The 27,504-nt window shown below is 54.8% G+C and overlaps 1 protein-coding gene across 6 annotated transcripts in view; it reads right to left on the bottom strand.

Moving 5' to 3' along the window:
* The window catches only part of TRPV4 (transient receptor potential cation channel subfamily V member 4), a 36,913-nt gene that overhangs the window by 1,815 nt on the left and 7,594 nt on the right, over nucleotides 1-27,504 (bottom strand). For 2 of the 6 annotated variants that reach the window (XM_072802886.1, XM_072802887.1), the window contains exons 2-16: nucleotides 19,191-19,607; nucleotides 17,491-17,544; nucleotides 16,867-17,039; nucleotides 12,720-12,794; nucleotides 12,443-12,595; nucleotides 11,526-11,666; nucleotides 10,471-10,769; nucleotides 8,931-9,110; nucleotides 7,313-7,471; nucleotides 6,990-7,082; nucleotides 6,452-6,525; nucleotides 5,553-5,718; nucleotides 5,228-5,294; nucleotides 2,385-2,701; nucleotides 904-1,031 (exon numbers count right to left, since the gene is read on the bottom strand). In XM_072802886.1, coding sequence (XP_072658987.1) covers nucleotides 904-1,031; nucleotides 2,385-2,701; nucleotides 5,228-5,294; nucleotides 5,553-5,718; nucleotides 6,452-6,525; nucleotides 6,990-7,082; nucleotides 7,313-7,471; nucleotides 8,931-9,110; nucleotides 10,471-10,769; nucleotides 11,526-11,666; nucleotides 12,443-12,595; nucleotides 12,720-12,794; nucleotides 16,867-17,039; nucleotides 17,491-17,544; nucleotides 19,191-19,576 — 2,465 coding nt within the window. In that variant the 5' untranslated portion in view covers nucleotides 19,577-19,607. Of the gene's footprint in view, nucleotides 1-903; nucleotides 1,032-2,384; nucleotides 2,702-5,227; nucleotides 5,295-5,552; nucleotides 5,719-6,451; nucleotides 6,526-6,989; nucleotides 7,083-7,312; nucleotides 7,472-8,930; nucleotides 9,111-10,470; nucleotides 10,770-11,525; nucleotides 11,667-12,442; nucleotides 12,596-12,719; nucleotides 12,795-16,866; nucleotides 17,040-17,490; nucleotides 17,545-19,190; nucleotides 19,608-27,054; nucleotides 27,193-27,504 lie in introns of those variants that run through there. The other 4 variants (XM_072802881.1, XM_072802883.1, XM_072802882.1 and 1 more) reach the window with 4 other exon arrangements.

Raw genomic sequence — 27,504 nt, 5'->3', positions numbered from 1 at the left:
TGGACGCATGAGTTTTGCTTATCTGTTCATCTGCAATGGCCACCCTGCCTCTTGACACCCTCTCCTCGTATTTATGGGACACCCTGGCAAAAGTGGTGGCAGCTTCTTGGGCCCAAACTGGCTCGATTTAATTTCCCCCTTGTAAAATTATTTTTCTAAAAAGATCTTATTTATTTATTCATGAGAAACACACAGAGCGAGGCAGAGACAGTCAGAGGGAGAAGCAGGCTTCCTGTGGGGAGCCCAATGTGGGACTCGATCTCAGGACTCTGGGATCATGACCTGAGCCAAAGGCAGACACTCAACCACTGAGCCTCCCAGGCGCTGTAAAATTATTTTTTGTTGTTTTCATTTGACCCCCATAGTCAGAGCCATTTCTACACATCATGACCCAGCATGGAAGGTACATTCACTGTTCCACTTTTACAGATGCAAAAACCCAGGCTCATTTCACACTGTTCATGCAAGGACACAAAGCTGACAAATTAGAGTCAGGAAACTGAACAGGACCAACCGGCTGGCCTATGAGGTGGGTGCAATCACTTTCCCCACATCACAGATGAGGAAACTGGCTTTGCCTGACTCCAAACATGACAGTTGTACTCTAGGTACTCTATGAAAATATTCACCCAGGGGTTTCCCTAAGAAGCGGGCACTCCCTGAGCATCTGGGCAATGGCCCAAGTCCTTCGATCAAATCCACACAGCTTGCTTGGGGGGTGGTGCTATGATCCACTGAAGAAACTCAGGCTGGGAAGGAAACCGTCTTACCCAAGATCACTCCAAAGACCTGAACTCCAGTGGGACCCATTGGGCCTCAGTGGCTCAAGAAGTTGCGGTGGGTAGAAAAGGTCAGGAGACTCGAGCCCCACAGGATGGTTCCGCCCCACCTGCCCCGCCTCACCTGAAGCACCACCTGCGGTCTGGAGTGCCGTCCGAGCTCTTTCCCACAGTCACCATCTCGCCAGAGCGGAAGGCCTTCCTCAGGAACACGGGGAAGGACCGCTCGATGTCCAGGATGGTGGTGGCCCACTGCAGGGAGGGACAGAGGGCAGGATTGGTGAGCCTCCCCCCACCAGCACCTGCTGCCCCCATGGCAGAAATGATGCGCACCCCACCTCTCCGGAAGCAGGGTCCTATATTCAGATACGCACGGGGTCCGGCAGGAGCACAAATGAGTGAAGCAGGACCAGAGGTAGGAAGGCCATAGCCCAGGCCCCGTGACACATGTACTATGTCACCACTTGGTGTTGGGAACACCAGGGAGGGTTGAGGACTGGGGCAAACCAGGGAGCACAAGTCCGGTGGAGCAAGCAGCTGCCTCTCATCCTCCCCAGGGCATTGCTGGAAAGGAACGTGGGCCCACCGTGCCAGGCTTCCAACTTTTGAGAAAGGCCAGAAATCAGGCTTTTACAGAAAATCTCTTGATTTTAAAATTCTGCATTCGTCTTCTTTTAAATATGACAAAACAGAAAACGTAAATCTTTGCGGGTCAAACCCAGTCCATAGGTTGCCACTTTGCATCTTATGAGTTACACCCCGTGGAGAAACTGAGGCCTGAGGAAGTAAGCGGTATGCATAAAGATTAAGAGCAGCGAGGTGTTTCCCCAGACCCACAACAGGGAGGATGGTCTTGGGGCTTTTTTTTTTTTCTTATTGCACCATTTCCTTGAAATGCACTGAATCAAGGAAAATGTGGCTGATACGTTCCTGGCCTAGTGATAGCGCTGTTTATTGTGAACGCCCAGGTTTGTGAGCTGCACGGGGCTTGAGAGGGCTGTGACCCCCTGAGCCATTGCCTTCTAGAATTGCATAGAAAACTTTTATAAATAGAGAGAGCAGCTCCCCTGTGCCAATGAGGCCCATGTCCACGTTGGCTTCTCAGGGGCAGTGGAGCCTGGCTACATCTGGGCTGGTAAAAAAGCCCCTCCGATGGGGACACTGTCACTTCCCGGCACAGCAGTGGCCTGCATCTATGCCAGCCCTGTCTCTTGGGCTGTGGGGAAGCTCAGAAGCTGCCCTTGGGGTTATTGCAGGGCTCCTGCTGAAATACTGACACTCTGAGCGTTCCCTGTGCCAATGGAGCTCACTCAGTGGTGCGAGGTGCAGCTGACTGTGCCTGGACTGGCACACAGCAGGCTGGACCACAAGGTGAGTCTGAGACCACTGCTGGCAGCCAGGCACAAAGCCACCTGGAAATGGACTAGGCGGTTCTGGGAAGCAGGTGGCAGCCTCCAATGTCCATTTTACGACAGGGATGCAGTCAGAAGGAGATGGCATAGCTTGCCCTGAGCGGAGGGCCAAGGAGGTGCAGTGAGTCAGGTCTCCCTGTTTTGGAAGAAGCTGGTGGCTGGCGAGGTGGGGACGAGGGTCCCAGGGCGTCACCTGCAGCTTCCAGATATGCTTGCTCTCCTTGGAGACCTGGCCCACTGTCTCCCCCATGAGGGCGATGAGCATGTTGAGGAGCAGCACGAAGGTGAGGATGATGTAGGTGACGAGCAGGATGATGAAGACCACGGGGTACTTGGTGCTGCTCAGCATCTCCAGGTCACCCATGCCGATGGTCAGCTTGAAGAGGTCCAGGAGGAAGGTGCTGAATGTCTCGCTGTCACGGCAGGACGGGTATGTGGGCACCGTGCAGTTGGTGTGGTCCTCGCTGCACACCTTCATGTTGGCACATGGGTTCAGAAGGGACACCAGGGCTGTGGGAGGGACAGGGTGACATTTGCTGAGTGACAACACGCACTGACAGGTGGAGAGCACCATTCTCATTCAACAGAGGGGACAGCTGAGGCTTGGTGAGGGGAGTGCACTGGCCCCAGGTCACCCAGCATATGAGCTGAGCCAAATGTCCAAAGCCTTTGCTCTTTATGCAAACTCTTGCTAACAAGGAAGAGGTTCCTGGGATCTAGTCCAGCGGTTCTCAACCAGGGGCCACGTTTCCCCTAGGGGACGTCTGGCGATGCTTAGTTGTCACAACCAGAGAGGCAGCGCTCCTGATACTTAGTGGGGAAAAGCCAGGGATGCTGCTGGACAGGACCTTGCACAGGACGGCGCCCACAGAGCATTATCTGGCCCAAAGGGTCAACAGGGCCAAGGCTGGGAAACCCTAATCTAGCCTATTGCTGGTAGAGGTCCCAGCATTCCCAGGGGCAGACCCTCTAATATGCTCCTATTTCCTTCACAGATGAAAGGTGCAAGCTAAAACCCAGGGTCAGCCCTGACTGTTCTAGAAGTCATGCCTGCCAAGGCCTTTGCCCCCTCATCCCTTCCCGCTGAGCCCAAACGAAGCTTCAGGATCTTTCTCAACACGGTTCAGCAGCAACAACTTCCCCTACGCCGTCCAGGGCAGGGAGCATAGGGAGGCTGAGCCCCTCGGTCGGCAGGGCATACAATCTCATGGTGCCTTCGTCCTGGGATTATGGCGAGCATACTTCAACCCACAGGATATCGCTGTTCAGGTGTGTAGCAGCTGCTGACACGTGTACTGAGGATTCTGAGACCTTATTTGACCTCATCTAACCTTATCTGGACCTATCAGAAAAAATCACTCTGTGATACATTAGTGATGTGTGCCATGGGCACAAAATGCACATGTGTCATGTTTGTGTTAGCTCAGCCTCAGAAGAGGGATCTAGTGACCCTTAGCAGGAGAAGCCTTGGAGCACGCTGACCACTCAGTTGCTAATTTAACCTCTAAGAGTCTGCTTCAGTTTCGACAATTAGGACCACAGTAGGGCTGACTCTGGGACCTGAACCCCAAAACATCATGGAACCCTTGACCCTCTGTCTAGTTCTTCCCAGTCCAAACCCTGGGAGGGGGCAGCTGTGTCCTGTCCCTATATCCCCAGCTAACGGTACAGTTCAGCTTCCTCCAAATTCCAAGCAGAGCCTTGGGACTCTCTGGGTTAAAGTATCACCACCATCAGACTCCTGCTTCAGTGCTCATCCCCAAAACAACCTCCTCAGATGTGAACATGGCCTGGTGAAGCCTGAAATAGCCACTCCCTTTTGGATGCCAGGCATTGATGGCAGCTCACGCACCTCTTGGGGACCAGCCCAGTGGCTCAGTCAGTTTCCCCATTCCTGACCCTTGCCCCATGGCCTGTGCCACTGAGGTCTGCTGGCATCATGACATCATGGAGAAGGCATATTGGAGACAGCCAGAATTGACCTGAACTGGTAGATTAAGTATTAAAATTCACCCTTCCCTCCATCCACATTCCTTCAATGTGACTTTGTGCGTCTTTCCATCAAGAGGTAGAATCTATTTCACCACCTTTGAGCAAGGCTGGCCTGTCACTTGTGTTGGCCGACAGAGTGAAGCAGAAGTGATGCCCGGCAGTGACCCTGAACACTTCCACTTACATTCTCAGAACCCTCAGACCATGATGTGAACAAGCCCAAGCTGACTGGAGGATGGATGGCCACGGGGAAGAGAGTGAGGTCACCCCCACCGAGGCCATCCTCACTAGACCCTCCAGCCAGCAGCCAAACCACAGGCAACTGCAGACACAGGAGCTCATGGGAATGGGCCGAACCTGGCCCGGGTCAGCACGACTGCCCAGCTGACCCCAAGATTTGTGAGCAATAATAAACAGAGGTTATTCAGGGCACCTGGGTGGCTCGGTCACTTGAGCCTCTCCCTTTGGCTCAGGTCATAATCCTGGGGTCCTGGGATTGAGCTCTAAACGGGACTCCCTGCTCAGCGGGGAGCCTGCTTCTCCCTCTCCCTCTGCCCCTCCCCACCACTTGTGCTTGCACTCGTTCTCTCAAATAAAATCTTTTTAAAATAATAAATAAATAAATAAATAAATAAATAAATAAATAAATAAATAGTGGTTGTTTTAACTCCTAAATTCGGATGGCTTCTGAATAATAATAATAATATTATTATAATATTATATATTATAATAGCTATAATAATAATAATAGCAATAATAGCTAACACACCAGTTTTACCAATTCCTAGCTTAGGAACTTAGGCAAGTTATTTAACTTTTCTAAGCCTCAGTTTTCTTACCTGGAAAGGGGACAATAAAAGAAGGCACTTACTTCGCAGTCCCATCGATGGCAATTAATGAGGCGGGGATGGGACAGGACTCAGCCCAGTGCCTGGCACCTGGGGAGAACCTAGCACAGGCTCACTGTTGTCCTCCACATACCGCGGCTGCCCTTCCAGTCCTGGCGCCACCCCCACCAAGTTCCCATGGCTACCCAGAGCTCACCTGAAGCATAGCCGATCATGAAGAGCAAGTAGACCAGAAGGAAGCGGAAAAGGTCTTTGAAGAGGATCTAAAAACCCCAGTGGGAATATGGAGACAAAGATGAGATGCATGGTTTCTCGCTTTCCCGACTTCTCCATCCCAAGTGTTCCGACCTCCCCCCTTGTCCCTTCCCACCTCCAGTGATATCCAGACCCTGCCAGTGGCCCTCACAGTGCCCCAGGTCCTTTGGGCTGAGGGCACCATCTACATGTGCAAGCTGCACATCTACATTGCCTGTGTGACTCCCTCCAGGGACACACATTCCAGAGCGTTCCATGGCCCATACCTTCTGGATCATGATGCTATAGGTTCCTGTCAGCTTCAACCCACGGGTAAAGTAGAGGGCATTCATCCAGCCCAGGACCAAGGCAAAGACCATGACAGCCAGGTAGGCTTCAATTCCCGCCAGGTAGAGGGCCGCTGAGACAATCACTAACACGGAGTAGATGAAGCTATGGGCAGTAGAGGCCATGAGAGGGTCCAGAGGGGAGAGAGGACAGTGAGGCCCCAGAGGAGTAGACATGCCCCCAAGCCCTCCAGGAGACCAGAACACCCAGATGCCTTCTGGATCCCCAGAAGAGAAACAAAAGTGAATTCACTGGGTTCCCCAGCATTCTGTTCAGCAGAATGCTCAATTAGGTGACAACTAATGCATGTGTAATGGCTCTGAGGCCCCACATGATCCCACAGTGATGCTCTTTGGAATTGCTAGAGAAAGTGTGTTGAGTGGAGATCTTGTGGTTAAGTGAATTTCACTGTTCTCTAAGAAAAAGCGAAAAGATGTAGTACACATGTGGCAACTAATCCTGTGCCCCAGCAGACATCATCAATCAAGCACAGCACTCTTTCCCACTAAACACAAATGTGTTCTTCACATGGCACTCCTGGCAGACATTAGCAATCAATCACCAGCATTAGAAGTTACCTTATTTCCATATAAGGTGTATATGGTGATAACTCTTCAGCAACCAGTATCTCACTTTATCCAGAAGACTCTACTGCTTGACATTGGCCTTGTCCTGACTTTGGGCTACAGCTGTCCAGGATGTGTGAATCCACTCCTGATAGAGTCACCTTCCCACCCCACTCCCAAATCTAGATGATATCCCAGCCCCAATCCCACCTTCCTCACCCAGAAGCTGCCAGCCTGGGGACCTTTATTCATTAGAGGGGACCTCTACTCACTAGAGTAGTTGGAAGGAGCCATCAATGAAGAGAGAATTCACTCCTGGGCATTTCTTCATGAACAAGTCTTTGATCTGGAAGAGGGGAGGAGGCAGGTAAGAGGGGTGGAGTTGGCAGGAGCGCAAAGGGGAGGAGAGAGGAGAGAGGGAGGCAGAGTATGATACAAAGACAAGATGAAGGGTTTTTTCTTTTTCTTTTTAAGATTTTATTTATTTGAGAGAGACAGAACATGACTGGGGTAGTGTGGAGGGGCAGGGGGAGAGGGAGAAGCAGACTCCCCACTGAGCAGGAAGCCCGACGTGGGACTCGATCCCAGGACCCCAAGATCATGACCTGAGCCGAAGGCAGATGCTTAACCAACTGAGCCACCCAGGCGCCTCAAGATGATGGGCTCTTTTCTGTTGGGGAAGGAAGAAAAAGCAGAGAAGGAGGGTAGAGGCCTGGAGGAGGAGGCAGAAGAAGGGAGTGGAAGGGGGGAAATAGGAAAGGTGGGAAGGAGGACGGGCAGGGTGGGTGCAGTTGGGGGCCAGCCACTCACATTGGTAAAGAAGAACAGGACCCCGGTGAAGAGCGTGATGATCTCGCCAGCCAGCCTCAGGTAGTCCACGGTGGTGCGGTAAGGGTATGGGGGCTGGGGGGGTACATGGTGTGCAGGTCCTCACCCAGCCCCTCCACCATCCGGGCCCGGATCTAGATGTTCCCCACCGCCGCCCAACCATCTGGGTCCTGTGGATCCTCTTCCCCCTGGGTGCTGGGGGCACCTCCCCATCCCATTCCCAAGCCTTTTCCAGTCCCTCCCGGGGGCACCCCCGGAGGAGGACCCAGTTGTGCCCCAGCTCCCGCCCCCTCCCGCCCACTCACGGTGCCCTCCAGAGGCTGGTAGTAGGCGGTGAGGGTAAAGATGACCATGGCACACAGATAGGAGACCACATTGATGTAGAAGGACACGGCGCCGAACTTGCGCCACTTGTCCCGCAGCAGTTCATTGATGGGCTCCACAGCCAGCATCTCGTGGCGGTTCTGGGGGAGGTGGGATGAGGATGCTCAGGGTCCACGTGGGATCCGGGCAGGCCGGCTCCAGTGCGCCTGCCCCCACCCTCTGCCCTGAAAGCACTTTCTCCTCCTAACTCTCTCTTCAGCAACACTCAGGGATTCACGGGGAACTGGATGGGGATCCAGAATCAAGCCCACACTCCTGGGCTCGGTATTTGAGGCTCTGCCCAATTCTGCCCCAACTTACCTTTCCAGCCTATTCTAGACTCGGAGAACCCAGAGCTGGGAAGCTATTCTCATGGTCCCCAAACTCCAACCTGCAGACCGTAGGTACCCAACTGCTGGTGACAAAATCACCTAGGCAGCTTGTCAAAATATGTGAATCCCTGGGCTCCAACCTCATAAGTTCTGAGTCAGAAGCAGGATTGGGGGATCCCTGGGTGGCGCAGTGGTTTGGCGCCTGCCTTTGGCCCAGGGCGCGATCCTGGAGACCCGGGATCGAATCCCATATCAGGCTCCCGATGCATGGAGCCTGCTTCTCCCTCTGCCTGTGTCTCTGCCTCTCTCTCTCTCTCTCTGTGACTATCATAAGTAAATAAATAAAAATTAAAAAAAAAAAAAAAAGAAGCAGGATTGGGAAATTCAGCCCCAGGATGATAAGACACTTGACTCACCATAATTCTCCAATTCTTGGAGGGGGGCGGGCATCAATAAGTGAGAGAACCCCACCCAAGAGTTCTCTATACAGGTCCCCGGGCAGACACTACCAGTCAATCAAAGCTTGCACCAGAGATGCTAAACCACCCACCACTCATAACCTAAGTCAAGTCAGTCACTAATTTCAAAGATGAGGGAAGTGAGCCCCAGCAAGGAAAGGCATCTGTCCAAGCTCAGGGAGGGAAGGAGACCTGCACCCAGTCCCCAGCGTTTTCTGCCCTTTTTTGCACAGCATCCTGTCCCGTTAATGACTGAGTTTCTTCATAACCATGGATCTGTGCAACAATGCAGCCACAGAGATGCTAGTGCAGTGTTATTCCTGAGAGTTAAATGCAGAAACAAACCCAAATGACCAAGAATAGAGGAACGGTTAATTAGAATGTGGTACATTTACTCGCAGCAATGATGTTGCAGAGGAATATTTAATGGTGCAGAACAATGTTCGAGAAATACTGTTAAGTGGGAAAAAGGAGCTTTCAAAACTTCATCTAACGACTACTAATGATAATAGCTGACATATAATGTTTATTCTGTGCCAGGCTGTTTGCAAATGAACTCAGTTGGTCCGTCCAACAACCCTATGGGACGTGAAGTATTCTTCTCCCCATTTTACAAAAGAGGAAGCTGGGACTCAGAGAGGTTGGGTCACTTGTCCTGAGTCACACAGCATGTGTTACAGAGCCCCTCCCGGCCCCAGGGCCCCTTGCCTGCTCTCAGCAGCCACCACCCCACACCGTCCGTAGGCCCTGTCCCGTGCCCCGGTGCTCACCTCGATCTTGCTGTTGTACACCAGGATCTCCAGCACAGAGGCCTCTTCCCCACACGTGTCCAGGGAGGAGAGGTCATAGAGCGAGGAATACACCGGCCCATAGGCCCAGTCTTTGAACTTGCGGGACAGGTGCCTTGTATCCTCATCTGTCACCTCTCGGCGGATAATGTGCTGAAAGACCTGCATGGGGGAAAAGAGAGGGTCAGGGAGCCCCGGGGAGGGACACCGATGCTCAGCCCCCCACATCAGAGGGATCCCTGGTGGCCCTGCACAGCCCATCAGGTGGTGCCTCCCCAGACCGCAGGAGGTAGCAGGGAGGAAATGTTTACGGTCATGCCAGACCCCTGTGCTCACGTCAGGGTGTTTGCTCCCTGAGGCCACACAAGCAGTCAGCTGAAGCCAGACTGAACCAGCCCAGCCTTAAAAACCAGAATTGTGATGGACATTTTTTTTATATAATTAAAACAACAAATCAATCTTATTAACATGTTAAATCTAGGAATAATTGTTATATCCAGTCCTTCCTGATGCTACTGCTACTATCTTACTAGCTTACACGCAGGGGATACTGAGGAACAGAGAGGGGGTGGCCACTGCCCAAGGCCACACAGGCTAATAGGACAAAATCAGAATTGAAACTCAGGCTTTTGCCTCAAGACTCTCAAATAAATTGCAATTTTAGTAGCTTTTGCTATGTTTTTAATAGAACGATAATAATCCCTGCCATTTACTGAGCACTTACTACCCATCCCAGGGTCTTCATTAAAGAGCTTTAAGTGGATCACCCTATCTAGATGGCACATGATACCCCTGGGTGCTATTTTCATTCCCATTTTACAGAACAGGACACTGAGGCACGGAGGGGAGATGGCTGTGGCCACACACTGGGAAGTAGCTGAGCGGGGCTTTGGACTCAGGTGCTCCGGACTGCAGAGCCCTGCAGGTTTGGTTCTCAATCAGAGCAACGGTGCTGCCCAGGGGACAAGCTGGCAATGTCTGGAGAGTTCGGGGGGTGGGGGGGGCTGTCACAGTGGCGGGGAGTACCCCTGCTATCTGGTGGTTCGAGGTCAGGGATGCAGCTAAACACCCTACACTGCGCTGGCCAGGCCGCACACCCCAGAGGCAAATGTCAGTAGCGCCCGGCCCGAGAAACCCTCTCCGGGAAGAGGCCAGCGAGGGAAAGAAGCTGTGCAGGGCTGCTCGGCAGGTGAGGGGCTGAGCTAGGACCCTGGCAGGGGATGACAGGGGACTTCCACAGGGCTGGGGGCCTGGGACTCAGATTTCTATCAGTGGCTTGTCCTGGCTGGTGGGAGCAGGACCCGAGCATCCGGGGGCACGGGATGAGGACACAGGCTCTGGGTGAAGTGGGGGAGTTTGGCTGGACAATAGGGGGCCACAGCAGGGTCTCGAGCCAGGACATGTGCACAATGGGGCTGGCATGATAGGAGGGGGTGTGCGTGTTAGCAATGACGCAGGCCACAGCAGCCCCTCCTGGGGGTGTGCACGCGTGTGTGTGCGTGTGCACCGCCGCCGCACTCACCCCGATCTTGCCCGTCTTCGCAGCCATCATGAGGGGCGAGAGCCCGTCACTGTTGAGCACGGCCTCCAGGTTGCTGTCGGGGAAGAGGCGGGCGCACTTGAGCAGCAGCAGGTCGTACATCTTGGTGACGAACTTGGTGTTCTCGCGGGTGTTGTCGGCGATGGCCACCAGCGCGTGCAGCACCGTGTTGCCTCGGGAGTCCTGCCGCCGCATGTCCGCCTTCTTGTGCGGGTTCTCCGTCAGGTAGTTGACGATGTGGGGCTGGTTGGTGCAGGCGGCCAGGGACAGGGGCAGCTCGCCTGCGGGGGGGGGGGTCAGCGGAGGGGCCGGCCGGGGGCGCCGGGCACAGCAGCGACAGGCGGTGTCAGCGTGTCGGGCCGGGCCGGTTGTGCGTTTTTGTGGGTGACGTGCGGGAGACGGGGTGTCCCCTTGCGATTTGGAGGCATTGAGGGATTCTTTGACGGACTTTGTCCCCGAACTTCAAATAATGTGTGCCTTTTTTTTTTTTTTTTTTAACATTTTATTCATCCATTCATGAGAGACACACAGAGAGAGGCAGAGACACGGGCAGAGGGAGAAGGAGGCTCCCTGCGGGGCGCCTGATGCGGGACTTGATCCCGCGACCCCAGGATCACGCCCTGAGTGGAAAGCAGACCCTGAGCAACCCAGGCGCCCCAAATAATGTGCGCCTTTAAGCGGGGTGGATTCAACTGGGACATGGTGGCGATGAGGCTTGGGCCCTGCCATCTGACCACCAGTCCCGGCTTCAGTGGAACTAAAGGGTGTGCACGACAAGGTGCAGGGTGCAGGGTGCGGGCCGGACACCCATCACAGAGCTAGGGGCTCTCATAATCCCCACTGTACAGATGGGGAGCTGAGACCCCAGGAGACCAGAGCATGCTCTACCCCTCATAGGCAAGACCTCGGTGACACCGACACGCAGCCAGCACGTGGGACCCCATCTGAGCCCTTGGCCAGCAGGGCTCTAGTGTCTGAGAGGGGCCAGGGCTGTGGACACCACCATGTACCCCCAGCCCCCACTGTCCCGTCCTCACCGAAGTAGAAGTAGCCTCCCTCATCCTTGGGCTGGAAGAAGCGCCCTCGGGCCTGGGCATGGACATCAGCTCCTTGGGCCACCAGGAGCTCCACATAGTGTTTGCAGCGCCGCTCGATGGCGATGTGCAGGGCGGTCTGACCTGGAGTGTGGGGGTGGTGAGGGACTGTCACCGGCGGGGGCAGGGACTGGACCCGGCTTGAGGGCAGGGGGCAGGGTGCATAGTGTGGAAGTCAGATGGAGGCTGCAGGCCCAGGCCTTGACCGGCTCCTCCCAAGGGCAGCAAACGAACCCCCCAGATGCTGCCCGGACGTGGGATCTCTGCTGCACGAAGGCCTGCCGTGCCGCACTGCATGGTGCAGGCATAACTGAGACTCCAAGCCGATCCCACACATAGGATCCCAAGTGTGAGAACTTGTCAGGCGCATGAGAGGCTTTAATCCAGGGGGAGACAAGGGCATTGTGATCTTACAGAATTTTGGACTCAAGTATAAAATTCACAGACTTTGAAGCTTCCTATCCAGGAATTGGAAAGGTCAAGTCTGATTCATGGAATTTCAAAATTTAGACCCGGGGAGCTGGGACTGGTTACTGTCATTTTTGCCTCTTAGCGATGCTGGCCCATACAATTATCATAGAGCCTTAGTGTGTCCGGAACCATGGCATCTCCGGTCCAGAGTGCCAAGGCCATGGGTCATTAGGTTCACTGCATCTCAGAGTCTTGGATTCAGAATCTTGGATTTCTGAAACTCAGAATGGCAAGATCGGAAAGGGGAGTCATTCAATGCTCGGTTCCTGGCTGCAATGCTGGCACCTGGGGCATAGATGGAAGCTCTTGGGCTGGCGTGGGGGTCAGATGAGCAAGGACAGCACCCTACCACCACCCTGCATCACCCCTGCCCCGGCACGGGACCCCACCTCGGTAGTAGATGTCCCGGAAGGGCGAGTTGATGAACTCCCGCATGTTGCCCGTCCGCTCGGCGATGTCCAGGAGCACAGGGATGGTGTCATTGCGGCCATTGCTCAGATTCAGCAGGGCCTTGGGCAGGCAGGTCTTCCCTGTGGATGGCTCTGGGGGGATAAACGTACAGGATGAGGGGCGTTCAGTCTGTGGTATGGGACTACTGGATGGCAGGGGATAGGGCACTGGGCAGAGTCCTGGCCCTGTCACCCCTCCTCTGAGCCCATTCCCTACCTGTGCTCACGGTGCTGAGGGGGTCTAAGAAACTCAGAGGGGCAGTTAGTTCTTCAAAAGGTAGGAAGCCACAGCCTATGGAGATTGGGATTTACCAGAGCATAATTTGGAGGGAATTTTAAAAATCAAATAAATGGTGAAGAAGCCTGGGTTAAACAAAGACAACCATATTTATTTTAAGCACTTGCGAGAGCTTTTAATATGCTAATGGTGACCGTGAAGCTCAGCCATCTATTTAAAAGTCAGACACAGCAGGCCCCATTTGCCATCTATTTGAACAGAGGCTCCTCTTCCCATGAAGTATTTACACCAGTGCCCCTAGAGGGGAGCAGACAGGGTGCAGTGGTCCCCAAAGTGCAGACTGCCTGCCATAGTGGACATGAAATTACCTCAGGAAGGGCAGGAGAGGGCTCTGGGGTCCCAGATGCAGCAATAATAACACTGAAGGCCTGCCATGAGCATTTTCAACTCCTTGTCAAATCTCATGAAGCCAGTCTCCACCTGGTACAAACAGGTCCTTAACGCTGCCTTCTGACAACATCCCCGTGCAATGTTCTTCCCCTTGTGTTAATTTTTACGGTTACATGAGTTGGTTTACATCTTAAAAGAGGTAGTCAATGAGGGCTGCCTGGGTGGCTCAGTCAGTTGAGGGTTGAGCATCCACTCTTGGTTTTGGCTCAGGTCATGATCTCAGGGTCATGAGGTCAAGTCTCACATTGGGCTCCGCACTCAGCAGGGAGTCCGCTTGAGATTCGTTCTCTCCCTCTGCCCCTTCCCCTCCCCCTCGCCCTGTCTCTCTCAAATAAATAATCTTTAAAAAGAATAGAAAGAACAAGTTGATGAAAAGAGAACACCCCTGTGAACCAGGCACGGGCAAAATCATGCTGGGGGCTCGGGAAAGGCGGAAGCAGGAATGGGATCGGGAATGGGAGACGCAGGTGTGAACTGAGACACCTGCTCTGGAGCCAGGCACCTTGGGGTTCGAATCCCAGCTTTACTCCCGATTCCTGTGTGACCCTTCCTCTGCCTTGGTTTCCTTTCTAGCAAAATTGAGGCCACAGAGGAAATCGAAAAGCTGGTAGATGTTTGTTGATGAGCCCAACACCAGGCAGATAACAGTCTTCAGTAAATATTCTGTTGTGGTTATTATTCCACGGGAGGTGCTTTAGGAATTTCTCCCTAGGTACCAGGAGTCAGTGGGGGAGAATAAGAGAGACTCTCAGGGACCTGGGTTCCAGTCCCAGCACCCCCCAGGACTGAGGTGTCTCGGGCAAGTCTCGTCCCCAGCTGCTTCCTGGCGTACCCATTGGCGCCCAGCCCAGAGTCACAGGGAGCAGACTCCAGTTCCTCATGTGCATGTGTGCGGGGTGGGGGTGCCCTAAAAGCTGGCCAAGGGCCCTGGAGATCCTCACCAGACCCACTCACACTCAGCTCCAGCCTTGAGGAAGTGTCAGTCCATTTCCTAATTCAGGCAGCTTGCAGCTCTCCATGCTCACTCCCCAAACCCACTCCCAGCCTGCATAGGATGGTGTCCCCCTCCAGCCAAAAACCTTTGTGTCAGCCTTGTCCCTCTCTTCTCCTCCACACGTCTTATTCAATCCCTCCACCACTCCCCGTCTCCACTGCCACCACCCTGGCCCAAGACACCTGCCTGGTTTCCACCAGCCTCTCTGGCTTTCCTTCAATCCACATAGCAGCTGGAGGGTCATCTCTGTATGCTATCACAGTAAGCCACAGGGCCTTTGCACATGCTCTCCCTTCATCCTTTCCCTGGTCCTTTCTCTTATTTTACCTGGTTAATCACAAGTCATTCAGATTCAGCTTAAGTGTCACCTCCCCCAGGAAGCTCTCCCAGATTTTCCTGGCTAGATCAAATCCTCCAAACACAGCCACTTGTCGGCACACGTGACAATTTAGAATTGTTTTTATTTCTGTGATTGCTTGATCGATGTTGGTCTCACCCAGGAAACTGTGAGCAACTTGAGGACAGGGTTGTGTCTGCTTCATTCGTCATTGTTCGCCCCATGCCCGCACAGCACCTGATGGGCTGGTCACCACAGATAATTCCAAACCACAGACACCCCAAAGTGGTTTGTGCAAGGCATGGACCCAGACCTTGGATTTGGGCTCCCACACCTCCAGACAGGCTGTCGTAGGGTGGGGAGCTGCCAGCCCTGGTCCGGGGATGATTTGGCAAGAGCTGCATCTTCCCAGAACCTGGGAGGGACACGCAGTTCCAGAACTCGACCACCAGGTGGCGAAGTGGCTCTGCCCGCGGGAGCTGCTAGGGTTTGGGGGCCCTGGGGGCGGGGGGCGGGGAAGCCCAAAATTACTGTCAAATTGGAGGGTGTCAGACTTTGAGGGGTGGTGGTCACAGATGCCCCTGAGAATCAGACGAGCTCCTGAACCTCTGGCTAGAACAACACTCAGGGGCGGATCCAGGTTTCTCAGGGCCTCAGACTTACACAATTTGGGGGTGCTGTGTATGAAAACGAGCACGCCATTATGAATTCAGAATTAGTTGCAGGGCCTTAGAAGGGGCCAGAGCAAGCGAGCATGGGTCTCCCGGTTAATCCTCCAATAACATTCACTACTCCCCAGTTTCAGGAAGCACGACATCCCCCCCCCCCCCCCCCCCCCCCCCCCCCCCCCCGGCTCATGCACACAGATACACTGGCCCTGGGGTTCCTGGCCTCGGTGAGAAGCCCCCAACTCAGCTGCAGACCCAGGAGAAGCCAGAGCCTTGGAAGCCCCAGCCGGGAGCTGTACTGCCTCGCTGAAGACACGGTGGTTTGCTCTCCCCCCAACTTCTCCACCTGTGCCTCCTGCACGTGGGGGTCAGGAGGCGCCCTTCGGTCTGGGCTTGGATGTGGGTGTTATCTCCAAATGAGATGATTCACAAAGTCAGTGAGACCCTCTGAGCGCAGAGAGGAACCCCAGGGTGCCCCAACTCTGAGCTCGTGCCGCAAACAGCCACATCGGCCGGCTGAGCACCAGGAAGGAATATTTTTGATAATTCAGGAATTCTCCTCCGACTGTCATGAAACTGCACTGTATCGCGCTGGTGTCAAAGACCCCAGTTGGTAGAGGCATATGTGAAAAATGTACTGCTGGCTGGGTCACCCTGCTTGGCCACTTAATTTAGCTGAAGTACTTGAAGCCTCAAATAATGCCCCCCCTCTGGGGGTGCCAGCATGGCTCAGCCAGCTGGGCATCTGCCTTAGGGTCAGGTTGTGATTCCCCGGGTCCTGGAATCAAGCCCCGTATCAATCAAGCCCCAGATTGGGCTCCCTGCTCAGTGAGGAGCCTGCTTCTCCCTTTTTCACTCCCCCTGCATGTGCTCTCTCTCTGTCAAATAGATGGATAAAATCTTTAAAAAAAAAAAAAAAAAAATGTCTCCTTGACATCCCTGAACGTCATCAGGCCTGAGCAGTAGACTGCCCTGGCCTTCTCGAGACAGGCTGTCCTTTGTAACAGGTGCTGCGGTTCCTAGCATTCCATGTTGATTCATGGGGTCATTTGGCCAGTTAATAATGGCTCCTACATCCGGTACCAGGCACATAACAGGTGACTGACTCAGGTGAAGGGGCTCACAGGCCAACTTTGCCAATTTGCAGGGAAGGCCTGGGGCATCAGAGGAGCTGATGGACTTTGGGTTTGGAGTCCAGATAAGGCTGAGGGGTGAGCTCTCTGGGCTGGAAAAGTGTGGGGCAGGCTGACTAGGGAGCCTCTGGCTGAGGGAGGGGAGCCTGAAAGCTGGGTGGGAATGCTCTGCGAGGACTACGCTATGATTACTCCCTGGTTGATAGATGGGGAAACTGGGTCTCACGGAGGCCACACATCCCTTAAGTGATGGAGGCGTCATTTGAACCCAGGTGAGTGGACTCTGCTTACCTACAACACTGATCTTTCCATAAACAAAGGCTGAAAGAATGAATGAATGAATGAATGAATGATGGTAGCAAAAGCCCAGAGGGCTTAAGTAATATGGCAATGGACACACAGGATCAGACTCCCTATGCAGTGCTCTTCATGGCCGGTGCAGCCCACCGACCCAGGAGAAGATGCTGAGAGAAGGGGGCCCCCAACACCAGGCCTCCCTCAGCCCCTGGCTGGCCCACCCACTAGCCCCACCTGGGTGGCTCACCCCGGAACTCCTCGTCAGTCAGGCGCTTCTTGTGGGTCAGCAAGAAGGGCAGCAGCCCATCCAGGTCGGTGGTAGAGCCCCGGGACACGATGTCAAAGAGGATAGGCCGGTTGAAGACTTTAAGGATGGGGGGCGGCTGGGGAGCAGGAGCTTTGGGACTCTGTGGCTGCTTCCTGGAGGTAGCAGAAGGCAGAGTGATGGGAGGGCTCGACCCCCTCCCACCCTATCTCCCGCCTGAGGGGCCCAGGGGTTGTGGTTGGGGGCGGGGGAGCTGGAGCCCTAGAGAGGGACCAGGATGAGAGGGGATGGATAGCTGGAGAAACAAAGGAATATTTTATCCCAACAAACCCTACCTAGTACCTACTGTGTGTTGGGTAGAAACAGACAAAAAGAAACATATAAGTCTACCTATCCATCCACCCACCCATCCACCCATCCATCCACCCATCCACCCACCCATCCACCCACCCACCCATCCACCCACCTATCGGCCCATCATTCCAACCAACCATCCATCCATTTGTCCATCCACCCACCCACTCATCCATCTGTCCATCCATCCATCCATCCATCCATCCATCCATCCATCCATCCACTCTTCCATTTCTGTTACTGAGTACTTACAAAGCCAGATGGAAAGAGATACAGACAGCGAGAAAATAAAGGGGGAACGCCGGGCTAAAAGATAAAGCAATTGATTGATTTATTGGGCCATTTGCTCATTTATTTATTCACGCAACAAACATTTGAGACAAATGAGACCATGCACACGGGTGCCAGGTTCGAGGCACCCCCCTCCATACAGTGGACACAGCACATGTTAGCCGACGGTGACACTGTGTGTCCAGAGCTGTGGGGGTGGGAGGAGAAATGCTGAGCTGCAGAGGCGGGTGGAGAAAGGACACGACCCACGAGGAGGCGAGGCGAGGCGAGGCGCTGGGAGTGAGGAAGCAGAAAGACAAAGGAAGGAAGAAAATGGATATTCCTTTGGTCATTCAACAAACACTACTTAGGCACCTACTGTGTGCTAGATTTTAAGAGACAAAGGGCTGGGAGTGGCACTAGCCCAGGGGGCCCCAGGAAGGGCAAGGATCGTCTCTGTTAGGTCTCCAGGTACCCAGCGCCTGGTGTGTGTGGGACACAGGGAGAACCCCTTAGATGAATGGAGGGTAGAGCAGAGAAAGAAACAGAAAGGAGGGAGCCGAGGAGAAAGGAGGGGAGCCAGGGGGACAGGTGATAGCAGCCGGGCGGGCGGGAGGGGAGACTGAGGCCAGGAGGGGCTGCAGGGGCAGAGAGAGCTGGAAGCAGTCCAGGGGACGTGGTTCATTAGGTGGTGTTCAGGGCCTCTAGGACCTCAGCCACTTAGTGGCCACCCCTCCCCCCCAGTTCCTGCACAGCCCCTGCAAAGCTATTAGCCCTGTCTGGAGTAGGGGTGTGGTGAGGGCTTGAAGGAAGAGTTCCAAGGGAGAGGAAAGGGAGACACGGAGCCCACCAGCTTCCAGCAGGACCTGGAAGGGATGGGGACCCTGGGGCGCTTTGCTGTCCCCCGAACAGAGGCTGAGGCAGCCAGCAGCCCTGGTGTGTGCACTTCCCTCCAAAGGAACACCTTCCTCACCCCGTGTGGCTACTCCTTGTCATCCCTTAGCGTGGGGCTCAGATGTTGCCTCCTCCGAGAAGCCCTCCTGGACTACCTTTCCTGTATCAGCTTCCTCTCCACCTCAGCACCTCCCCCAACGCAAATGGTATGTTCACATGCCTATTTACTTGCTTATTACCTGGCTCACCCTCCAAGATGAGTGTGCCAGTGAAGGTGCTTGAGGAACATGCACTGAGTGAATCAGTGACTCAGTGCCTAAAGGAGACAGCTCTGGACCAAGCAAGGGCTTCATCCAAGGGCGTACGTGAGTCTGTGATCGGCAAGGGGGACAGACAAGGACCAGGCAACAACGGGTCATCTCCCGCCTTCAAGACTGTCCTCCAGGTACACACAGGGGCCTGAGGGGGTTCTTAGGGGTTTTCTGGGTGGATGGCTGGAGCGAGAGATGACAAATGGGCAGAGACATAGGTGAACGGTGGATGATGGACAGAAGGATTGGACAAGTGGACAAGCAGGTGGAAAGACAGGTAGCTGGATGAATGAATGAGTAGACGGTGGATGGATGGATGGATGGTGAGTGGATGGACAGATGCGTGAACAGACAAGTATACGGAAAAGTGGACAGGTGGGTGGACAGGTAGGCGAATGGATGGATGGATGGACAGACGGGTGGATGGATGGATTCAACACAGAGGAGACCATTGGCCAGGCGGCCAGCAATACTCACTCGATGACCTTCTTCCTCCACCGCTTGTTGTCACTGGGGTGGTGACGGTAAGTGCCATAGTCGAAGAGCGAGTCCATGGGCGCCTTCTTGGGTCCGGGCACCACGGAGGACTCATACAGGGTGGACTCCAGCAGGTCAATGGGGTTGGGCACCCCCTTGCGGAAGGCACCCTGGAACTTCATGCGCAGGTTTGGTCTCCCGTCACCCGGGCCAGCGGGGCGACCAGTGTCAGCTGGGGAGGGGGAGGGGGAGCCATCCTCCCCTTCAAACAGGTTGGCCAGCGAAGAGAGGGGGAAGGCCTCGCTGCCGGGGGTGCCACTCTCGTCCCCGGGGGTCTCAGCCACCTCCCCGGGCCCGGTGTGGGGACCTTCGCTGGGATCCGCCATGCCGACCCGAGACCCGTCTGCACTGCTCGGCCTGCAAGGGAACAGGAGGGGAGTCAGGCGGGGCCCAGCCAGAGGTGGGGGCTCCAGGAAGCCCCCTCCCACGTGGGCAAACAGCACTGCTGCCAGCTGCTTCAAAGCCACCGTTGTAATGACAGGGGTGCGGGGTGACCACTCCCAGATGTGGTTGGCTGCCGGCCCCGGGCAAAAGCTGCAACAGGAGCCTCTTTTAGGGACCTGGAAACGCAAATGTGCCTCCGGTCCAACCACCCTGGGCATTAGCTGGAGGAGGAAGGGCCTCAGAGTCACCCTGGGACCCCAAACCTGGGGCCTGGGGCTTACTCCTGCCCAACCCAGCCAGCTTCAGACCCCACAGGGCGGGCCTCCATCCAGGCTCCACACCATGTGGAGCAACCATGTGGCGTTGGGCAAGCTGATATTTCATGGCCTTGGTTTTCTCACCTGTAAAATGGGCACGTCCAAGCAGAGAGCATGCATTCCCATGGCCAGCGCAGTGCCAGGCACCAACTAAAATATGACCATAAAATGTATGCTTTGGGCCCAGGAGGTGCTCAGAAAAAACAAAAATCCCATTGTGTGAGCCAGCGTTCCTCCATCCTCCCTGGTGCCATCCTTCTAACTCCCCTTTGGCAGAGCAGGAAACTGAGTTCCCAACACTATAGCTGACTTGCTATAAACCTCAGCTCCCCAGTGCCAAGTGCTCGTCCCTCACCTCCCCTGTTGGTCTGGCTAACTCCTACCCTCTGTGTTCCCAGCTCAATTGTCCCTTCCGGGAAGCCCTCCCTGACCATCTCTCCATGGGATTAGTTCATCCCCGGGCCGTGAGTCCCAGGAGGCAGGGAACACCTCTGCTTATTCACTCCTGCACCCCCAACACCTAGAAGGGTGCCTCGCAGACAAAAGTGTGATTTGCTCCCATTTCTCAGACAGCAAGACTGGAGCTTTAGGAGGGGCACTCACACAGCTTGTAGGGAGGAGAGCTGGACTAGAACCCAGGTCTCCCCCGCTCCGGGCCCAATGTTAGCCAGGAGCCAGGGTGGGGAGGAGCCAGGTGCCCGCTGGCTGGCTGGCAGGCCGCTGCCCTCTGCGGTGCACTGTGGGCGAGTTTCCTGGAACTTTCTTGCCATCCCACCCGGGCTGCAGGGAGATGTCTGAAAAGCTCTCTTTTCTAGGTCTTCCTCTCCCTGCCCAACACATTAGCAGAGGAGCAAATAAACACTGGTTACCGCCTTGTTTGTTTTGTGACTCCCAGGAGGGAAGGCTGGGGCCAGAGAGGTGGGGGTACCACCAGAGGCCTCTCTCGGCGGGTACAACAGGGCATACAGAGGGTCAGCGCTCCTGCCGGGGACTGGCCCCTTCTCTGGGCACCAGTGGGGAGGGACAGGCTAGACTCGAGAGTGACCCAGCTCTGGGTTCTAGGCCCAGTTGCTATTGACATGCAGTGTGACCTTGGGAGAGGTCACTTTAGCTCCCCGAGACTCGGTTTTCTCCTCTTTAAAATGGATGCAGGGACGCCTGAGTGGCTCAGCCATTGAGCTTCTGCCTTTGGCTCAGGTTGTGATCCCAGGGTCCTGGGATCGAGTCCTACATCAGGCTCCCCAAAGGGAGCCGGCTTCTCCCTCTGCCTGAGTCTCTGCCTCTCTCTGTGTGTCTCTCATGAATAAATAAATAAAATTTTAAAAATTAAATAAAATGGATGCAGGGGCACCTGGGTGGCTGAGTCACTTAAGCATCTGACTCTTGGTTTCAGCTCAGATCATGGTCTCAGTGTTCAGCACAGAGTCTGCTTCTCCCTCCCCCTCCTCCTCTGCCCCTCCCCTCATGCTCTGTCTCTCTAGAAATGAATAAATAAAATCTTTAAATAAAATGGGTGTAGGGATCCCTGGGTGGCGCAGCGGTTTGGCGCCTGCCTTTGGCCCAGGGCGCGATCCTGGAGACCCGGGATCAAATCCCACATCGGGCTCCCGGTGCATGGAGCCTGCTTCTCCCTCTGCCTATGTCTCTGCCTCTCTCTCTCTCTCTCTCTCTCTCTCTCTGTGACTATCATAAATAAATAAAAATTAAAAAAAAATAAAAATAAAAATAAAATGGGTGTAAACGGGACGCTTGAGTGGCTCAGCAGTTAAGCATCTGCCTTCAGCCCAGGGCATGATCCTGGAGACCTGGGATCGAGTCCTGCGTCGGGCTCCCTGCGTGGAGCCTGCTTCTCCCTCTGCCTGTGTCTCTGCCTCTCTCTCTCTGTGTCTCTCATGAATAAATAAATAAAATCTTTTTTAAAAAATGTGTGTAAAGGCAACAGGTTTTCAAAGCTTTGCGGGAAGAATTAAATGAGGTCAGGCATTTCCAGTGCCAACCCTGGGAATAAATTGGGGGGCTGTTGGTGATTCTAATCAAAGGAGGGAGGGTTAGGAGCACAGGTTCTGACATCAGATGTACTTGGTTCCTGTCTTGGCCCTGGACACCAGCAGCTATGTGATCTTGGACAAATCACTTCCTCTCTGAGCCTTGGTTTCTCTACTTGTAAGACTGGGGTGACCACACCTCCTTCTAGAGATCTTGGAGATGTCAGATGGCTTTGTTCTGTAAGAACGGGGAGCATGTTGAGGCAAGGACAGGTATCCACTGGGGTGCAGGCATGGAGGGGGAAGACTGACTTCCCAGGGCACAGCCCCTGTCCACCTCATTGGGGATCTAGGGGTGAGGGGAGGGGAGGCATTGGGGCACGTGCCTCTGCTGTCAACACACTCCTGATTACCACACCCCTTCCCTCACTGGAGCAAAGCCAGATGGACACCCCGCTTTGGGGAGCTCCAACCCCCCACCATGCCTGCACCCCCTCTCCTAAGGAATGCCAACCCAGATGGCATCCAGGGTTTCTGAGGGCTCCATGACAAGGGGTCTAAGGTCAGCCAGCCCCAGGTTCAAACCTCCTCTCAGCCACTCACCTCCTTGCTCATAGCCTTAGGCGAGACACATGTAATCATTATTAGCATTTAATTATGATGAAACGATAAATATGACAATGCACAGAAGAGCCCCCACCGCAAGGAGTGATCAGCCCAAATGTCAACAGCGCTGAGGTCAAGAGACCCTGCTCTGGAGGCAGGTACGGCTCTCATTCCCGTTCTACAGATGAAGATGCTGAGGCTCAGAGAGGCGAAGTGACTTGCCCACGGCCACAGAGCGGACTGAGCCAGGCCCGAATCCAAGTCGGAGCAGTCGGCGGCCAAGCTTGGGCTACCCTCGCCCCTCGCTTGGTGGGGCCTGGCCTAGCTGCCGGGCATCTCCCCGAGGGCTTATGGTATCTTGTTCCAGCTGCGCAACAGCTGGGAGCTAAGGGTTATTGCTAATCTCTCTGAGCCTCAGTTTCTCTACCTGCAAAATGAGGGCTTTGACAGCATCTGTCCCGTAGGGCGACTGCGACCTAAGGCAGATCGCGGGTCTCTTGGGCGTCTAAGTGAGCATTTGACGAGTGCTTCCATCTTCACCTGGTGTCGTGCGATAGTGCGTTAACCTGCCCCCCTCGCTGCCCCCTCACGCACAGGCACGGGCTCCCCATGCAGCCTGGCACCCCCGGCCCCCGAGGGCCTGGCCACCAAAGCTGCTCCCATTTTCAGCTAAGGAAACTGAGGCTCCCATAGGCCATCCAGGAAGCAAACGGCCATAAAGAAGGCTTCTGGGGGTGCCTGGGTGGCTCAGCGGTTGGGCGTCAGCCTTCGGCCCAGGGCATGTTCCCGGGGTCCTGGGATCAAGTCCCACATCGGGCTCCCCACAGGGAGCCTGCTTCTCCCTCTGCCTGTGTCTCTGCCTCTCTGTCTGTGTCTCTCATGAATAAATAAATAAAATCTTAAAAAAAAATAAAAGAAGTCCTCTGGATCCTAAGCCTGGGCTCCTTCCACACCCCTCAAGCATGTGTACACACCAGGGAGCATATGCGTGCATATGCATACATGTGTACATACACGCGAGCGTGCAAGCGCGCGCATACACACACACACACACACACACACACACACTCACCTCGGGCTGCGCTGCTGCTCTGTGGCAATTCTTCCCCCAAATGCTACCCTGTTCTCTGTGGTCAGGGAAAGAGCTCACTCCCTGTTCTAATTTGCCCCGTAGGCTGCTATTACACGTTCCAGACCCATGCCAGGCTGGGGATGGGGGTGCGGGCAGGGAGAGAGGCTGAGAGCTCATGCGAATGTCCTGTCTGCTTCCTGGTCTTTCCCAGTTGGTGTGCGCATGCGTGTGCCCAGGATGAGCCCTTGGGGGCTCACCCCTCCTGGGGAGGCCTTCACAGCGGGCAGCACCCAGCGGGGGAGGGGGGCACCCGGGGCCCAATCGAGGCCGTGGAGGTGATGCACACCGCGTGTCACCACTGCATCCATGTAAAGCTGTGGATTTCACACGCTGTTTTAAGCACTGAGCACATCTTTTGAATATAAAAACCAGATTGTAGGGATGCCTGGGTGGCTCAGTGGTTGAACGTCTGCCTTCTGCTCAGGTTGGGATCCCGGGGTCCTGGGATTGAGTCCTGCATCAGGATCCCTGCAGGGAGCCTGCTTCTCCCTCTGCTTGTGTCTCTGCCTCTCTCTCTCTCTCTCTCTCTCTCTCTCTCTGTGTCTCATGAATAAATAAATAAAATATTAAAATAAAATCTTTAAAAAAATAATAAATAAATATAAACCAGATTGTAGTCCACGCAGAGAGAGGTTGGACAGGATGAATGGAGGGGGATCTGAATCTCAAAGCCCAAGAAGCAGGATTAGAAACCACTCATCTTTTCATTTATTCACCAAATGTTTACTGAGCACCTCCAGTGTGCCAAGTACAGGGGACATAGATGTGAACAAACCTGCAAAAAATTCCCTGCCCTCCTGGACTGACCTTCTGGTGGGGAGCAGAGTAAACAGCTGGACAAAGCAAGAAGCAGAGTCATGTCCAGTGGTGTTCAGGGCTGTATAGACCAGAGAGGCTAAGGAGTGACTTGAGTTAAGGGGTGCAGAGATCCCGAGCAGGGTGAGGAGACACAGGGTCCCTAAGCCTTCCTCTCTGCCCCGACAGAGGCTCCAGGCTTTCCAGGAATACAGCTGAAAGCCATGTATTCTGCTTTGAGGGACCCAGGGACACGGTCTGGGGAGCCAAGGCCTGTCTCTCCCCCAGAGGGAGCTAGTGGGGGATGAAAAGAGTGTGTATTTGGATCAGACCGACCAGGCGCTTGGCCCACTGACCTTGGCTTGAGCAAGAGACTTAGCTTCTCTGGGTCTTGCTTTCCTCACCTGTCCATGGGGGATCTTAACTGGGTCGTTGTGCGAATTATATAAGTTGAGTCAAGCACCTGGCACAGAGCAAGCCCTCATCAACAGCCAACTACATGCCTGAGTGAACCTTCTCTCAGAGAATCTTAGGTCCAGCGGGGGTGGAGGTCTCCTGGCCTCCCACCCGCCCCCTCCCCATGCACAGGGTGGACGAAGGGGCCCATCCTCACCATCACCCGTGGCTTTGCCTGATCTCATGGAAACTCTGGCACATATTTATCAAATCCCAGCCTCCTGATTCCATGACCCAGGAAAGCTGCTTAAATCTGGTGGCAAGTTTGGGCGTGCAGGGCTGCTCCACCCCAGGGGGGGATGAATTCCAGGGAGCTACTTCCTCCCAGTTCCCTCCCTCCTGGGATCGATTCACTCCAGTGGGCATCTGGGGAGTGCCACCTGTTGGGGGGGCGGGCAGGGAAACATAAAAGATGGAGAGCTAACAAAAGAGTCTGGGCACGGGGGGGGGGGGGGGGGGGGGGGGGGGGGGAAGCACTGGCTTTTTCCCCCCTCCAGACCTTTGCCAAAGCTGTCCCCTCTTCCTCCCCTGGCTGGGTCCCCTCCCTTTAGACCTCTGGTCTAAACCAGCTCCTTGTTGCTCATCCTTCAAGCCACATGTGCCTCCCTTTATAGCACTTTCCGTGATCAAACTTGGGTGTTGACTTCTATTACTCCTTTATTCACCTTCTCTTCTCTGGAGTTCCATGAGGGAGGGACTGCTTTAGTTCTGTTGTCTCCCCAGCACCCAGCACCCTGCAGAGGCAGCATGGGGCATCCTGAAATATTTGCCTTCTTGAACTGTAAGGCAGGGGCCCTCTGAGGTCGCCGGAGGGTGCAGGCGTAGGGAGGCAGCAGGCATCCCGATGAAGGTGGGCTGCAGGAGGAGGGGGTCTGGACTGGAGCCGGCAAGATCCAAAGTGCAGAGACCAGAAAGGGCGGGGGGCACTGGGGGACCACGTGGGCTGAGGCGTTGGGATAAAGAAGGCAGAGGAAGAAGAGATGGGTGAGTGGGAAGGGGGGATGCGTAGGTGGGTGGGAAGCACGGAGACCTGGGGGGTGCTGGGAGCCTCCCACAGGGACCCAGGGTGCTTCCTCCTCCATCTGTGCCCCCCCACTTCCTGTGGTCCCCTGGAATAAACATGACTCTGAGCACCTGTCATTCCAGGTCAGCCTTGGAGGAGGGGTGTGGGCAGGAAAGGTGTTAGGAAAACAGGTCCCGCAGAGACAACACCAGCTCTGTCCGACACCCGCCCTCAAGCCTTCCCAGTAAGGAAACTGAGGCTCAGAGAGGTACAGTCACTCCAACAGAGTTGCCCAGCTCCTGAGAGGGGGAGGCATGATTCACACCCATGAGCCCCAGAACCTATGCCTTCAGTGGACACTTTCCAAGGACAGGTGACTCCAGAAGGGAAGGAAGGGTGGAAGCAGGGGGAGGAGGAACGGGATGCTGGGTGGCTGGTGGGAACCACAGGCCCCTGAGGCAGATGGTCAGTTCACCAGCTGTGTGGCCCTGGGCAGGTCACCTGGGCTTCCTTGCCTCAGTTTCCCTACTTATACATGGTGATGGTCAGAGCATCTACCCCAGGGGACTGTTGTGGGCTGAAATGAGATAAATGTATAAAATACTGAGCCCAGGACCTGGGGGAGAATGCACGCTCCCTAAAGATGGGTTGTTGTTAGCATCCATCATCTATGTCATGTATTCTTATTATTACTATTAATTATTATCAGAGGGAGGATGAGCAAACAGATGGAGGGCTGAGGAAGGTATGCCTGTCTGGGAGGCAGAGTGGCTGGGCCCAGAGCCTGGGACTCACAGCCACCCTGGAGCAGCCGCTGCTGGGAGCAGCCGGCCGGGAGCTCAGCCCCTTGGCCAGGCAAAGCCTGCTGCCTGCCAGGCTGTTCAAGGCTCCCTGGCCCCAGGCGGGCGGCAGCAGCGGGGGGCATCAGGCCATGCCAGGCACCTTCCCCAGCCAGCCTGTATTTACCTAGCAGGTCTCAGCCCAGCCCTCTTCCTGTTTGCTTCACAGTGGCCTCCTGTCCGGGGCAGACAGAGCCGCAGTGTCCTGTCAGGGTGCCCCCACCACCCAGTAGAGCGCCCCTCTCAAGCTCACACCACCCAGGCGGGGCAAGGCTGGGGTGACTCACCAGGCCCCACAGAGGGCAAGGCTGGTGTGGCCACTGCAGTCCCTCATTCTGCAGGTCCTTGGCTTTCCCGGGCAGCCATTTACCTCCAAGGGTCTCGAGCCCTGGGGAGGAGCCATCTGGAGGTAGTGTGGCTGAGTGGTTTTAAGAGCATGTGCCTTGCAACACAAAAGGCCCCACGCTGTGGGATTCCATTACAGGGCATGTCCAGAATAGGCAAATGCACAGAGACAGGGAGCTGATTAGTGCTTGTCGGGGCTGGGAGGGAGCATGGGGATGGTGACTGCCAATGGGCTAGGGTTTCTTTTCGAGGTGATGCAAATGCCTTGGAACTAGGGAGTGAGAATGTCTCTACAACTCTGAATACACTAACAACAACAACAACAACAACAACAACAACAACAACAACACTGAATTGCACACTTTGAAAGGATGAGTTATGTGGTATGTGAG

Source organism: Canis lupus, chromosome 27 (assembly GCF_048164855.1).
Source record: "Canis lupus baileyi chromosome 27, mCanLup2.hap1, whole genome shotgun sequence".
Lineage (NCBI taxonomy): Eukaryota > Metazoa > Chordata > Mammalia > Carnivora > Canidae > Canis > Canis lupus.
This window is presented reverse-complemented; position numbering and strand designations above follow the sequence as displayed.